Here is a 16267-nt window from a genome sequence, read left to right on the forward strand (position 1 = left end):
CAGTATCGTGGACCGAGAGTACTATACCCTCGTGCATTGTACTACATGGACATAACAACCTCGACCCGACGTAATTTCCAATTACAATATGACTCCCGAATTGCGTAATTGACGATGGATAACAGTCGTCCAAATACTACATCAAATCATCGTAAACACACGGCCCCATAAGAATATTTCAAATGACATCCCCCAAACGATTCACACATATACGCTGATTCATGAAAAAGGACACAACACTCGATCATCCCCTTGCGTATCAGTAAACGAAGGGTTAAGAGGGAACGGCGAATGGTTCGATTTTTCCAGTACTTGGCGTCCGGTCGAAGCTGGGCGATTGTCGATAGGCAGCCGGCAGTTACAGTGCCACGTGAATCCTCTCCAACAGAGGCTCACATCGTGGCCACCCTGCCATACGCCCGTCACGCCTTCTTACCCTCAGCTCCCAATATCCCCAAATCTGCCACCGCCACTTGGGGCCACCTTAACAAAAACCTCATGTGGAAGGTAACTAATTCACCGCAGCTAAGAAAAAGGCTCGCTCACTCGCTCGCTCGCTCGCTCGCTCGTGTCGTGTATTGTTTCGATCGAACTTTTTCCTTTCTCTCACTATGTTCTTCTGCCATTGTTTCTCTAATTGACTGCATGGTGTGCCATGGTTTTTATTTTTCTTTTTACGTTCATTCTCTTTTTATGTTTTTAGTTTTCCAACGCGTCTCTTCCATTCTTTTTCGTTACGTTTCTTCGATCCTTACTTGACAAGCACCTAGAAAAACACATTTTGCACACTTAGAGGACACCTCGTGGTTCGACCAGACCCGACGCTTCGAAATCGCATGGAGGTGTGGGGAAACCCGTTTCCGGTGGAACATATTCGTCGGACGAGAGCTTGCGTTCCCCCCTTTTTCCTCCCTTCTCGTTCTCTGTGTCATCGCGATCATTTCGTTTTCGAAACCTCCAAGTCGATCAACGAAAGAAAATTCGAGAAAGATACAAGAAAATTGAGAGACGATGGCGTCTTTCGTCGTTTAAAGTATATGATCCTGGAAAGAAAATATTTTCGTGGTTTCGAATTCGACGATGATCCTGGAGAATGTATATAGGTACACTGAAAGACACAAGACCATATTCAGTTTTGTCAAAGATGAACGTGTTTATTTTCGTACGGGGCGCGTAGCTCGTTGTGTGTGTTTTACGTTTTCGTTCAGTAGTGACAGAATGATACTATGAACGTGCCCTTATGATCATAGCCTTTGTACATATCATCATACAGCACGTAACGGATCTTCTCGCTCGTTCCTTCGACCATGCATGCGAGCTCGTGAATTTTGTAAAACGTTCCCGAGGTCATCGAGGTGGATCTTCGATGAGACTCATCGACCCTTCCCTATTTATAATTCGTAGGTGTCGTGCGAACGAGATCCTTGCATTTCTGCGAGTTAAATTAATAATCGAAGAGCTTTCTAAAAAGGGAACTTGTAGGTTTACGATGAATATCAAATTATAATCAAATAGTCGCAGATATGGAAAGAAGAAAAAGAAAAAAGATTTATTTAATTAATCAGCTAGTAAATATAAAATGAACAAAATCCTTCAAGAGACGTTCTAATTACCAATTCAAACGTAGGTAATATTACAAAATTAAAATCGCTTCGATTCGATTTACTTGATTCGTCATTTTCTCTTGCGAGCTCTTTCTCTAAAGAATTCCTCGCTTGTCTAATTCTAAATTCAACTTAAAAAGCCACTCCAGAAATACCGAAGATCATCGTTCACGCGCTCACAATCCCCTTCCTCGTACATACCAAGTTACACGCCAAGTCACTTTATGTTATTTATCAGACCATCAAATTTCATCAAATCCCTCGAACCATCGTCAACCTGCGGTTACTTAAACGTATCTGTCTCTCCCGCAGAACATTTCTTTTAAATCGTATTCCCGTGACTCCGGCCATGGTGGCTCCGAGCAAGAAGACTCGCCTAGGACACACAATACCCTGACCCTGGGACACTCCGGACGAAACCGCGGAGCGAGAGGAATGAACGAGAACAACGAGATGAGCGGCAACAGGACTACCGGAGGCGGCGGTGGTGGCCGAAGGACTGCGATACCGTACAAACATAAATACACGGAGATCATGGACGGTCGTAGTAACGGGCCAGCTCATCATCAGCTGCACGCCCATCACGGTCAACACGTACATCTTCCGCGAGATTTGACGAACGAGGACGAACCAGTTTACGAAGAGATCGAGCGCGGCGGTGGCGGCGGGGGCGGTGAGATTCAAGTGTCGGACATGTCCGACGAGGACGGCAGAAGGCAAAGCGACATGAGCAGACAATCGTCGAGAAGTTACGGTGATCACAGACCGCTGATCCCATACTCGCCGGCCACCGATAGAAATCTGATGCATTACGGGCAAACGTTGACGGACCGTGGCGGCGGAGGAAATATCCATTGCGACGCGTCAGAGTACAGTCCTGCGTTCGAGAGGACCCTGAACACTTGCTGGGAGAAGCTACGAAAGCAGCAAGCATGGTACGAACGTGGCGAGCTGCCCCGACTTCCGGCCAGTTACGGTATACCGCCTCAGCCAGATCACACGAGAACAGTCGCGGTTCTAGATGGACACACGGTCGTCTGTCATCTGCAGCCGCAAACGGACATGTATACCGGGCGCGGAATGCCACCGCCTTCCTACAGCGAGTGTTAGAACGCTCTCCACTGGCAGGATCCTGTCGTCCTCTTCGTCTTCCTGCACGAGGACGATGGATGCGCTCCTTGCGGTCGAGACGCCGCGTTTCGTGGCCATCGACGGAGGAACGATCGAAGCAACGCGTAGTTCGTGAATGTTATAGGGTCGCGTCCTCAACACGCCAAGTTAGAGATATCGTCGATGACTACGACGATGGCGATCTTCTGTTTAACGCGACGTGTATGGCGGTTCCTCACTGAAGAAAACCATCACTCCGGAACAACCGACGCGTCTCGAGCTACGTTCGACCGGATGAACGAGTTGCGAACGACGACAACGCGTCACTAGCTCAAACATGAACGCGACCGATCGACCTGAAGCCCGATGATTGCCGCGTTCTATAGCCATAAGCGGGCCGATCTACGAAGATGGCCCCGAACCTCCTTTGTTGTGTTTCCATATCCGTTTACTCGGGAATTGCGTGCAACCAATGGCGGAAGTCCACGCGAAACGGACGTGTCTGTCGTCTCCAGAACTAGAACCGTGCGAATGTGTGACGAAACGTCGAACATCTGTGTACGATAGCGTGAATTATTCGATATGGACCTCTTGTTGAAGTTAATCGATCGTCGTTGTACCGTCGAAGCTGTGCTCGGCTTTTCGGGATTGGCTCACTGACAGAGTGGAAAATACGATGTCGTACGGAAAACGATAAAACGTGACGAGTCCTCTTAGATCGCTAAGATTTTGCTAGGAGAGCGCTTACAGAGCTCGAGGTTTCGAGGTACACGTGCGGATTGTAAACGACCCGAACGAGAAGTTATCGTATATACGCTCGTAAGTAAGTGTAACGATATCAGAGCGAATTAATTTCCTTGCGTTCTTCAGCACGATGTTCTCGTTCGTCGTCGATTGTATCCTCGAAGCCTGTTCTCGTACGCGTTGACAAATCGAGAGAAGATTTTCTGCTCGATCGTTTCGTCGATGCTGGCTTTGCTCGTTAACGAAAGTGATTCGTGGATAATATGAAAAATAACAGACATATCGAGATCGAATGGGGAAAGGTTTGGCCGCGGGGGCGTGAAAATCGTTCGTTAACGAGTGTCGAACCGACGAGAATTCGATTTGAATCCCCGAAGGAAATCGGCGACGACTCGATAAAGGAATCTGAAGCCCGTGTTTCCTTGCAAACGTCTCCGCTTTCATCGAACCGGAGAGCAGCGACATATCGCAGGTGCGCTGATCGATAACCGACCTCGCCACGGAACGTAGAAGAAAACTAAAGTTACTTAATAATCGATCAACGCTTACTTCGATTAATCATTATCGCGTTACATTAGTCGCATCGTAGAGTTACTTCTAAAGTCTTAAGACTGCTTTCGTGAAAAATTCCGTGCGACACGATCTGTCAAAAGATGCAGACAGTATCTTCGCGAGATAGAAGGAAAAAGGATCTTCGAGTTCCGGAGAAGAAAGGGGCGCGCGTGTTCGTTTCGAGCGAGTTTCGATGATTGAAAACTTGAAATTTCCTCCCGGGGAAAGGTAAAGTCAGCGGTTAAAAGTACCTTTATCGGTCGTCCCAGCCAGCTCCTCAATGTATATTGCTTTGGAACGTTACGTTTTAGTCCCAGAATGTTATTTTTATAAATAAAAAAAATTATATATATATATATAAATGTATATGTATGTATACAGTAACGATATTATATTTATATATATACATATATATAGAAAATACGAGGAGAGAGAGAGAGAGAGAGAGAGAGAGAAGGTGGGTGAGAGTTGTACGAAACAAGTATATATATATATATATAAATATAAATATATATATATAGTGATACAAAGCGATTTTCCGAGCGACGTGGAAAAAGCGAAAAAAACTTAGTCACTGTTTTTTACTATTTTTTAAAGAACAAAAAGGTATATGTCGTAACCGCGTAATCTAATATGTAACTAAGGGAACCCGCGCGCTATTTATTTTTTATCATCCGTGAGTGTTATCTAATGTGTAATTAGCGGTCGTGTCGAGATCGACGATCGGTGACGCGCGATCGTTCGGACGTAATTACGGATCGAAGATGATCGTATCAAAACGAGATAGATCGAACGAATCGCCGTCGTTCGGTGGTCGAATCGATCGACGACATTTTCTGCTTGCAAAGAAGATCCATCGTCGACGAGCGTAAGCGTATATATTAGACGAACGAACGTCGAGCTCTGAAACACGTCACCAATGGCTCGATGTTCGTTTCCCGGAACATCCGACTTCCTCATCTAACTTCTCCATTTCTGACTGGAGAAAGATATGTTGGATTGACTAATTGACGAGACAAGGTTCTTCTTTTACCAAGCTTTTGTTCTTTAATTGTGTTATTACGGTTGTACGCGAACGGAAGCCTGTTAAATTATGTTTAAATCGATGGAAGTTTAAATTTGCCTAAACGAGGAAGGGCGCACGCGAACACAGTGAATTCAATATAGTCTTTCTCTCGGTTGAACAGCGTTTCGTCGTTTCCTTTTTCTTTAATTTATTTCTCTGCTCAGCCGGGCCGGCCGTGATCCTTCTCTCCGGCAAATCGTACGTTAAGACGAATAAATCTATAGGCGAATTATTAAAATAGCGATAAACAGCGTTTTAAGGGTACCAGCGTAGCTATATTAAGCGTTACGAACGTTTCCTCCGATTTCTATGAAACGTAATTGCTCACTCTGGCATCGCGTGAAAACCCGTTCGCGGTTATCTTGGTTTTTCCTGTTTAGAAGACCCTTCGCACAAGCGTAGCTTGAGACGACAGTCAAGCATCTGAAAACCGTTTTTGTCCACGATGTTAAAGGTAGAACGAAAATGTGTAACCCTATCGAGTATGTGTATATAATTTCCAATGCCATGAAAATTCTGCCGTCTCGTTTCTTGCCCGTAGCGAATAAATACGTGAACTCTGTACGCGCGTTTCTCGGTCGTCGCGTATCGAATCGTTGCCGTTCAACAACAGCCATCGGAACCGTGTATTCCAGCGTCGATAACTTCGCACGCTTTCTTCGACATCTTTTCGTTCCACTTTTACATTCCTTCGTCGTCACGATAAGCAACAATCAACCGCGAGATATCATTTTCCGTCAATTACAGAGCAACGCGCCGAGTATCGCAAAAATCAAACTGTATCGAATCGCAATCGAGATACACGGACAAGCTTGAACGATATCAGAAATGAAGATTGGACTCGCGTTGTTTCACGTCTAAAACTCTGGTGCGGTTGCTCTTCAACTTTAACAAATTTTACGGTACGTTACGGTGCGCGACGACGTTGTACGTTTTAACTCGTTAAGATTTTATTTCTCGACGCGCGCTCCGGTGAACGCGAATCACGGAAGCGCATGTTACATTTTTCGAAACACGATTGTTAAATCCCGTGATTCCAAAGTATTTCTCGGGGCGAAAGGTTTTTGTATCCCTCGACGATTGTGTCGTCGCGTCTCGCGAACGTCCTCCAACGCTCTGTCCACGACGCGGCGGGGCTTAGTTCTATGAATTTTTGTACAAGCGAAAGGTCTTGCCCACGGAACGACTATTATCGGATATAATCGTAAACGCAGCTACATTCCATCCGTTCGACTTATCGTAATTGAAAGAGATAAAATAAAAGGTGTACGAGCCAAGTAGACGGGAACAACTTCGAGCGCAAACGTGCCTGGTGAATAGGCAATCGATTTACGAATTTACGTAATTTTCCGTCTGTCTTCTTTTTCCTTCTTTTCTGTTTGTCTTTCCTTTATTCCTTTTCTTTTTTTTTTTTTTTCTTCTTTACTTTCTAAGCATCGACAACGGCGTAACCGGCGGCCACAGAAAGGAAAGAAGACGCACTGGTTTAAGAGATTGTTGCGTGCGAAAGAGGAGAGTGAGAGAGATAGAAGCATTATCATTGGGAAATTCTCGAAATGAGGTGTACATAATGTAAATAGGGCTTTGTACATGTTGAACACGTTGTAATGTAAATGGAAAAGAGAGAGAGAGAGCGAGAGAGAGAGAGAGAGAATTATGTGTGCATGAGGAAATGAGAGAAAGAGGTAAAGAACGAAAGGGGGAGAGAGAGAGAGAGAGAGAACAAGAAGGAGGCGACCGAGACGATCGATGTGAAAACAGAAAAGAATACATTTAGATAAGACAAGTTATTAGTAAGTAGTGGATATTACAGTGACTATTATCGTGATGGCGGACGCGTGACGCGATTTAACTTAAGTCCCAAGCGTAATTAGTTAATGTGTAAATAAATTAAGCGAGGAAGTAAAACAAACAAAAAAAAACAATATTAAATGAGAGCCCAAGTAATCTTTGGATATTTATAAACGAACTCCACTAAAGAGAAGTAAACGACAAATGAATAAAAGAACAAACAAAAAAAAGAGAGAAGAAAGGACGATAAATACGTAGGTTCGATGAGAGAAGGAGGGAATGTAAAAAAGAAAAAATAATATGAATTCAAGCACTCGTCCCGTGCGTTAGGTTACTGTTACTTGAACGAATGGAAAGTCGGGAGAAAGGAACAAACCAAGAACACGAACGTTAGACAAAAGCTGAAGAGAGGGGAAAAAAGATTGGAGAAAAGAAGGGGAATGATTAAGAATGAAAATGTGCAAGCAGTTAATCAGATGGACAGATATACAGTGCATGTTTTATCCTTAGCCGTTTTATAAATATAAATATCCTCTTCCCTCCCCCCTCCTTTCTCAAACCCCTCGCCCTTGATCTCCATCCTTCTCCTCTTTTCACGCGACAAAATAGGCGCGAAGCTGATCTTTTCTCTGATCGAGTACACCTGTCCGTACTGTCCAATCTCGAGATGTTCCTTTCAAATCGTGTGTGCTGTCTCTCTTTACTTTTCGTCCTTGTTCTCTTGTATGCAGCAGCATCGCGTAAACGAGTTTCCAAACGAACCACGATCGAGTCGTCCCTCGAGATATTTAGCGGCTAAGCTTTCGTTTTGCGTGCAAAGGAAAAAGAAAGAAAGGAAAGAGAAAATGAAAAAAATTGTATCGGGGCAGCCAGAGAAAGGAAATTTGAAGCAATCGCAGAAAGTCAATCCGCGGAGATAGAAACGCACTACGCCCACATATACATGCATCCACGTGTGCACACTCCACCGATCATCTCAAAAATATCCCTTCCCCACCCGCAGCCATCCTCTCAAAGCGTCGGAATATTTTTCGAATCGGCTTTTTTCTGAACCGTTTTACCCAAAGGCACGAAGCAGTATCGGTCGTATTACAGAATTTTTGGACAAACCGACGCACGATTCATGTTCACATAGGATTCGTGAAAATTCTGTGATCTTTACCATTTATGTTCTCTCTTTGTAAGTGATATTTAACGAACGTAATTAAAGAAAGAGAAAGAAGTATGCGGACACGGTTTTAGCACGTAATTAAGCGCGTAGATTTCCTGTGAATCATCGCCTGCCTGCGCACGCTGACAAATGAAAAGGAAGAGGAACACCGAACAACAAGCAGAAGAAGAGGAAGAAGAAGAAAAAGAAGAACACAAACGAACAAGAAGAATGTAAAATCTAGGTATCTCCGATCTACTAAGAGCCTCCGTTTCTTCATTTTTGTATGCTTCTTTAAGACTGTCTGATACAGGAAAAAAGGATAAATAAATGTGTACCAATCTCTGAATAAAACGTGTCTCGTTTTTGTCTATTTTGAAAAATCTCCTACTGAAATTAGTTTTTCAACTACAATTCCAATCTATTTCCAATTATAGCTGCTATATGTAAAAAAGTCTGATTAGCGTTGTCTTTAGCTTTGATATCAGCTCCCAAATTAATTAATCGTTTTGCGACGGATACGTGACCTCCTTTAACCGCTTCGTGAAGAGGAGTAGATCCCGAGAAATCACGCGCGTTCAAAAGTTTCGTATTAAGAGCCATAAGACGATTGACTAAACCCTCGTGACCGTGAAATGCTGTACATTTAACAGGTTCATAATCCATAGTTATAAATATTTATACTAATTATGCATTACGCCATTTCTATATCATTGATAATATAAAAATATTTTGTGGAGGAATTCTTACCAGCAATGTGCATAACACTACGACCATTATTGCTTCGATCATCGATGCGTTCGACAAATTTATTTACTAACAAATCAAAAGCATTTTCATCGCCAGATCTACAAACTAGATGCAACGACGTCCATCCATCTTTATTTCGCAAAAACGGATTTGCTTTTGCCTCTAAAAGCGCTACGATGCATTTATAGGCATCACTTCCGGTTTTTGTACACGCCAGCATGAGCGGTGTCCAATCAGCGCGTTTTAAGGCATCCACATCTGCACCTTCAAACAAGAATAACGTTGCGAATGATATATTTATAATTATAAAATAAAATTAGTGCCACAAATGAAAGATAAATACCTTTTCCAATTAAATATTTGAGTATATCGCTACGAGCAAACTGCGCCGCTTCATGCAGCGGTCTTTTCGTATCTCTACTGGCGACGTTCACTCTAAAATCTGGTCCCTTGAAATTCTCGCATAGGTATCGAACGATATTCAAATGACCCTCGCGGGTGGCAAGATGTAACGCGGTGTCACCGGAAGTCGTGTGTCTGAAGTGTGTCCAATCCTGAATGTCGTGTTTCGATACGAGTTTTTCCACTCTTGATAAGTCTCCACTCTGACATGCGTACAGGAAGTTTCGTGATAGGTTAGAATCCTCCATATACAAACTTTTATTGTCAAACGGAGTGTACATCGAATAGAAATGATAAAATGTACTTGTTCACAAAGATGAGAGTGTTTGATGAAAAATATTTAAGAAACTGAACGTTTGAACACACGTTATAGAAATATTTGAAATGATTGAGGTTAACAAATTAACAAAGAACCACAAAAATATATAAACCTTGACAAAATATAGAGCAGATATCAAGCCAGGACAAACTCATAATAACGTCCGCCACCTTGTGGCCATATTCGGTATTAAACTAATGTATTCGCTCATTCGAAGATCAAGTTGAAAATTGCTTTTCTTGCGAAGATCTTATAAACTGAGAGAATAGAAAATAAAACTATAAACAAAGAAAAGAAATAAAAAAAATGTAAAAACAAGTGCTTTCCTATCTTACTTCCTATAATTGCGAATTGTAGAAGTTTATTTGTACCGAAGTTTTAAACTTTTGATAAGAAGCAATTAGACAATAAAAGTTAAGATGAATAAAATCTCACGCGTCAAAAAATATCGACCGTTAACAAAATGGCGAACGTAAAATCGCAGTCTTGCCAATGAAACAAGTCGCTTTACCGATTCTACCTTACCCATAGAACGTGGAGTTATAGTCGGAGATCGCTTCGATGATATCGACACAAAAATATATAAACATTGACAAAATATAAAATAGATATATCAACTAATATATCTTTTTATCTTAAGCCTCGATGAAGTTCTCTGGATTTTTTTAACATTTTAATGTCATTTACAATATTACCTATTGCTTATAGATTACCAAACGAGGAAGTTAGAAATAGCGCTACCTATAATCGGTACAAATAAATTCAATGGCGCGAAAAGGTTTTACGTATTTGCAAATACTTTGAACTTCAAACAACCGTACCCATACCTGAAACTTTAGCTATTAAAAACGTATATTATATCTGCGTTACTTATATAGTAATTAAAAATGTATGTTTTTACTTTATACTTGCATATTTTTCTTTCCCCCTTTTTGTAGATATTTTTAAGGAAAATCACACTGACAGATAAAGCTGTTTGTTCCGATGCACTTACGTAACACGAAAATAGAAATTGTAAACACTGTAGCAATGCTAAACCAACCGAGTGTAGTGCCGCTTTGAAAGTAAAATTAATCGTGCGAAACCTATCATCGCCGTGAATCATAAGAATCTCGCAATTATAATGTCATAATGAAATTGGATGCGTAAGAGATGCTCGCTTCGATAAAAGATTAAATCTTTTTTACTTCATAAGGAAGTGAATAGAAAAATAAATACAAGCTTCAAATATATATATCTGTAGTCCGTAGATTAACGAACAGTTAACTACTTAGTCAGTCACGCGTTTCATTCGTTTTATTTTTTATAAAAATTTGATATCGGGATGAAAATTTGATTCCCAACAGGGAATTTTTTAAGATTTTAATACCTTTCCATAGAATATATGGATGGATCTTTATCCTTCTCCTTGCCTTATATATTTTTTCATACGCCCTTCGCTCCGATTTCTTTCCTACGAGTTTTATATTTAATTTTATATTCAAGCGTATATTTCATTATTATATCTCGTTAGCGTTAGAAACAGGATGAAACATAGTTTAAAGCGAGAGATCGTGATTTACTTAGAAAGGCAATTTCGTTTTTTTCCGCGGAATTTCCATAACCGTTATGTCGACGCCAGATAACAATGCAAACAATTAACCACCAATAAAGCGTTTCCGGGCTGGTTGTGCAACCGAGTATGTGGCTACACGATGAGCATCGCGCATCGCGAGAAAATCTCTTCGCACGAACGTTCAAGGTTTGATCAAAACCATCCACCTTTCGCTTCGATATAATTGCCAGACTGAAGACGCCTTCGTCGTCTTTTGTTATTTATCTTGCTGGTCGCATTGCCATTCGCGCGATGCGGCTATCCATGGCCTTGCTGCGACATGTATTACGAATTACGTTCATTGATCAGAATTTGTCATATGTCGTAATAACGCTACCGTCGATATAAACCTGAAAGGAATTTCCGTTTTCCAAACAAGATCGATTACATGCATTTTGTACCGCGATCTAAAATTCTAATACGTAAATTGCCACGACGTGCATCGACGTAAGTTCTCGTGATTAGAATCAATCTTAGAACAATAACGATAGAACGTTGTATACTCGCATACGAGCTGAATAGAAGAAAACCGATTCAATACTTTCGAACGTAGGCAGAGATGAATACTCACGAGCTGCGACTTTCTGGATCGTTTGATTATTACATTGGCTCGTAAAGCATTCGGATGATGGCGGTGCCAGCCCTGCCTTTGTTAGCCATAATGTCGGCCAACATGGGTATAATTCACCCCACGGTCCCGACAATCGATCGTCAATTTGCATACGGTGAATCTCCTTTCAACCTGCATCGCATTCAATCCCCGTGCAAAGTTAACTTATGCACGTAAAGATTGATGCGGTTACTGTTGTTGCGCTCCATCGAAGCTCTGCCTTTCTAACAAAGTCGTTCAAATTCGTATCAATACGCTGTGACCGAAATCAATTGCTAATTGAACGTAAATTTGCATTTGAGCAAAAAAGACGTTAATCTTGGTTCGTTCATTAGCAAGTTTGCGTTTGAGGAAATTTGATGCTTTATATGTATCGCCCTAACGAATCAAAAAATTCCTTATTACCTGCGCTTGTTAAAGATGTCTCCAGAAATACTTCTCGTAGACGTGGTACGCGTTATGCGTTACGGTTTCAATTGCGTTTTACTGAGACTTTGTTTTACAAAGACTTTTTGCCCGTGACAAATGTTCGCGGATCGAAAGAAGTCATCAGCGAACGAAGAACGGAACAGACCGAGCAGGCCTGTAATAACGCATCATTTTCCCCAGACTGGATAACTATAATTTCATGCGAAATTGAATCTTTAATTGCGCGGATCCCATATGACGACGATCAGCTGGCGCCAGCCAGAAAACAAGAATAAAATAAATAACGCTCGCGCTTTTATAGCGACGCGCAGATTTTTTCTCTCTGTTCGTACGCAGACCCGTTCGGTTTTCTTGCGTCTCCTTTCTCGCGTGTACTCGCCATGCACACGGAAACGCTCGCTTCCTATTCGAAAATAACAACTCGCGTTCGAGGTTGCCGCTTGATTATCGGTTCGCGCGGATATACGCGACGAGAAGAAACCCTGCGTGTTTTCGCACAGAAATGCCCGCGCCAACAATAAAACTAGATCCTTGAACAGCGTCCGTTTTTGCGTAAGGATCTTTCACATTGCCTTACATACCTTTGATGTTCCATCATCGTGAAAATTGATCCGAACAGACGTCCAAGTGGAACCAATTGTTGTGATTTAAGGATTACGTGTTAGAAGAAAAAAGAAACCTAACATAAGTGGAACGAACAGAAAATATATCTGGAACCTGTCACACGCTTGAACTAATATTTTAGCGAAATTTCATAAATCACGAGTGAAACATTATGTATTAATAAATTGGTAACAAATTCGCTAATGAAACGAAGATTTACGAGTGAATTTTACAAATTACGCAGGTTTAAAGATTCTAAAGCTACAACGTTTATGTAACATTATGTTTGTGTAACAGAAATCTACAACCTACATTTCTCAATCCCTACGATTCTTAATTCATTAGTACTCCTAGCAAATAAATTATCGCGTAGTAACGAGGATTGATAGCGAAACGAAGATCTATAAATGAATTGTACAAAGCATTGTCGAATTATGTACAACGATCTGTTTGTGTAGTAGAAATCTACAACCTAAACTTGTTCTTCATCGACTAACATTATTGCTTAATAACATCGTTAACATTGTACGAGCACCCTAACGTTCATTACCACGCGATATCGAATATATCTACCATTTGTTGGCTTTATTTTATCCCATACCATGTACACGTGGAAACGAAGATTCCGATCAGGATGTTGCACGAGCACATCGACTAGATCGTGGTGCGTGCGTAATAAGATGAGCTCGCAGCGATGGTAGTTTCCTCGTTACCGGGTTTCCTGTTTCTCGTAAGTATCACTGCATGTTAATGCGAATCGGTGTTCGATCGATCAAATCAGCCAGGCCGAATATCGGATGTTGGATATGTTGGATCGATCCACCTCGACATTGACCTTAAACAGCTCGTCTCGGTCAAGCGCGTCCACGCGCAAGAAAAAAATTCCTCGGTCGACGAGAAGGCGGCACTAGATTGCATAACGCGCGAGATTTCATAGGAATTAAGGAACGATAAGCGTGATCAACGTGCTTGTCTTGGCAATTGTTGCCTTCGCTGAAACGCCATTACGGATAATCGCCTTCGAGCAGCAGCGATGCAACCGCCGGACAAGTAGAAGAATCCCGCCGCCCGTCAGACGATTTTGCGCTTAACCTTGCGAGAAGGTTGAACTCGCAGTGTAATTTCACGTTCGAGAGCCATGTTAATGGTTATCGGTAAAAAGAGCGTGATGTCGGTCGGTTTTAAGACACGCGAGGAGGTTGTGCATCCGAAGGTTTCTTCTTTCTGCTGTTTTCTCCATCAGCGAATAATTAACAATAATGTTAGAATTTTCTCCAGTCGATCACTTTTCCGTTCCAGTGAGATAAATTCAATGGATCGTTCTTTTTATCGTCGATTAATGTCATTGTCTGCAGGAAAAAATTACGTAAGAAAGAAATACGAAAGAACGATACGCGTCACTCGGAAGACACGTCGATCGACTCGAAAGTCGAATAACAGGGAGAAGTTATTTTTTTTTTAAATTTGTCTTGCAATTCGTCGTTAATTATGTCGTGTTTTTACTGTAAATAAATTTATGAAAGCAAGCCAGTTATTTTTTCACAGTTATCCTATGTCTGGTGTCATGTTAGCTCCTGAGAAACTCGTACGATACTTTGATAGAATTACGTAATCTATAAAAGGACGATCGTTAAACATCGAAAATCTAGCAACTAACCGCGTTTCGTTGAGAACGAAGACACGAGAAGCAAGTGGATCGACTCGATCTTCTTCCATGTTCGTACCAGATTCTTTAGCGTGCAAGTTCAAGGCTCCGTAGAGCGATACGGATACCTACAAGGTCACCGAGTGTGCAAATACCATGATTATAGCTGCGTACAGGTGCAGCTGCATTCTCATTGTCGAAGATGAGACAGGACTGACGTAAACCGCAAGTATCAAAACTCACTCATAACGAAGATACGTCGCCTGCCATAATCTTTCAAATAACATGTAGTTCTGTTTAAAGCGACAAGCGCCACTGGTCGTGTTTTCCTTGAGCGAAGAAACCACTGCCAGGTAATCTCTCTGGCTCGCGATCGATGTTGCTCAATGGGAATGACAAAATTAATCATCGGCTTATTACTCACTCGACCCCGAAATATCCTGCGCTGGAGAGAAAGAGGAAAACAGGCGGAACCTATAAGGTTCTTTCATTCATAAACGGCGAATCTAGCAAGCTAGATCGAGAAACACGTCATACCGGTTTTCGATTGATCAGCTTCTCAATTTTATTCTACTTTTTTTCTCTTCCTGCTTGAAGTTTTACGCGAGTACCAACGATGTGATCGAATTAGCAAGAATATTAGCAACTGATCGATCATTACGGATAAAATCTACCGTTATGTAATACAGGATAATTCCAACGAAATTGATTAATAATAAACTATATACCTATGTTTATCGATGTTCCAAAAAAATCAATCGAAAAATAATTGTATTATATCTGACGATTTCTTCAACGCTACTCGATGTTCTCCGGACTGCGTGGGCATTTTTGGAGAACTAGCTAATAGAGCAAAAATCGAATCCACGTACTCGATCGAAGGCAAATGGAAAGTGACGCTACAGTAAAACTCCATTGCTCGAACGAGATTTTAGTCACTGACCAATCAAACGAAATTCTGCCGATTGAATCCGCTCATCTAGAAGCGAAATCCTATTATATAAACGTTGTCTCGAATTCTATCGGAGCAACTTGAAACGTATTACGGAAGATTTCAAACATACACGCGGTTAACTTAATTATAGCGGATAAGTAAGTAAAGTAGTGCGATTATGATTTATCCATTGGATTTATACTACTATAGTTCGACGACTAGGTCAATGTTAGGATCTCGGCTGGTCACCTTCTTTTCCATGTTTTGAAACGACACCAAATAACGACGCGACGCAGCGATGGCGGTAGATCGTATCGAAAGAATGGAACAATTGTTTCGAGGTCATGGTCGAATTGCACACCGAGGTAAAATGTATGTCGTATCGATTGTCATCGACGCGTTACGACGTTACGCGTACACGTTCGCGAATCGCCGCGATAAATGCCTCGTGTCCGATGACACCGATAACTCGGATGGAAATATCGACCTGGAGCAGAGGTAACCGCGTGTAATTATGCGGACTATTCATTTCGCGGGTTCCGGTACCAGCGCGTATCACTTTGCAACCATCCGAGCCTGTCGTTGCTGCGCTATCGTGGCCATTTACAAGTGTCATTCGTTGGTACCTGAACTCCTTACCGATTCGCCGATGTATTTAGGAAATACGACTGTTAATTGCCGCACGACCCACTGAAACAGTCCACGAACATAGTTTCGCCGACAGAAAATCGAACTTTTGGCCAACGATCGGTCACGATAGCGTGATTCGACCTCGCAGAAGCCAAACTGACGCAGCTGCAGTTTTTATTTATTTCTTTATTTCTTCGCATAAGTAGGTACATGGTGGATATTCGATTCTCTGGAGATAAATGACTTGCTTCCATGAGTTCAGTCATCCCAAGAAAATGATGTAAGTAATGGTAAATCCTAAATGTTTATTTATAGAGTTGATGAATATGGCTTC

The 16267-nt window shown here is 41.8% G+C and overlaps 2 protein-coding genes across 7 annotated transcripts in view; one reads left to right on the plus strand and one right to left on the minus strand.

Annotated features, from left to right (window-relative positions):
• The window catches only part of LOC117157963 (latrophilin Cirl), a 364233-nt gene extending 355862 nt beyond the window's left edge, over positions 1-8371 (plus strand). For 4 of the 6 annotated variants that reach the window (XM_076620304.1, XM_076620305.1, XM_033336387.2 and 1 more), the window contains one exon: positions 1917-8371. In XM_076620304.1, the coding sequence (XP_076476419.1) occupies positions 1917-2714 (798 nt within the window). In that variant the 3' untranslated portion in view covers positions 2715-8371. The remainder of the gene's footprint in view (positions 1-1916) is intronic. The other 2 variants (XM_076620307.1, XM_076620308.1) reach the window with 1 other exon arrangement.
• Positions 6474-9594, minus strand: LOC117157988 (transient receptor potential cation channel subfamily A member 1). The gene is made up of 3 exons (XM_033336399.2): positions 9111-9594; positions 8768-9031; positions 6474-8655 (listed from the first exon to the last, which is right to left on the minus strand). The coding sequence occupies exons 1-3, from the start codon at positions 9448-9450 to the stop codon at positions 8426-8428; spliced, it is 834 nt and encodes a 277-aa protein (XP_033192290.2). The 5' UTR covers positions 9451-9594; the 3' UTR covers positions 6474-8425.
• Positions 9595-16267: the final 6673 nt, after the last annotated feature.

Source organism: Bombus vancouverensis, chromosome 7 (assembly GCF_051014615.1).
Source record: "Bombus vancouverensis nearcticus chromosome 7, iyBomVanc1_principal, whole genome shotgun sequence".
Lineage (NCBI taxonomy): Eukaryota > Metazoa > Arthropoda > Insecta > Hymenoptera > Apidae > Bombus > Bombus vancouverensis.

What these genes read in the sequence shown, in the direction of transcription:
- LOC117157988 (XM_033336399.2), bottom strand. Translation starts at nt 9,450, where the DNA reads ATGTACACTCCGTTTGACAATAAAAGTTTGTATATGGAGGATTCTAAC. An exon ending in CAAATATTTAATTGGAAAAG is followed by an intron (nt 9,032 to 9,110) that starts GTATTTATCTTT and finishes TCTTGTTTGAAG; the next exon opens with GTGCAGATGTGGATGCCTTA. An exon ending in TAGTGTTATGCACATTGCTG is followed by an intron (nt 8,656 to 8,767) that starts GTAAGAATTCCT and finishes TTAAATGTACAG; the next exon opens with CATTTCACGGTCACGAGGGT.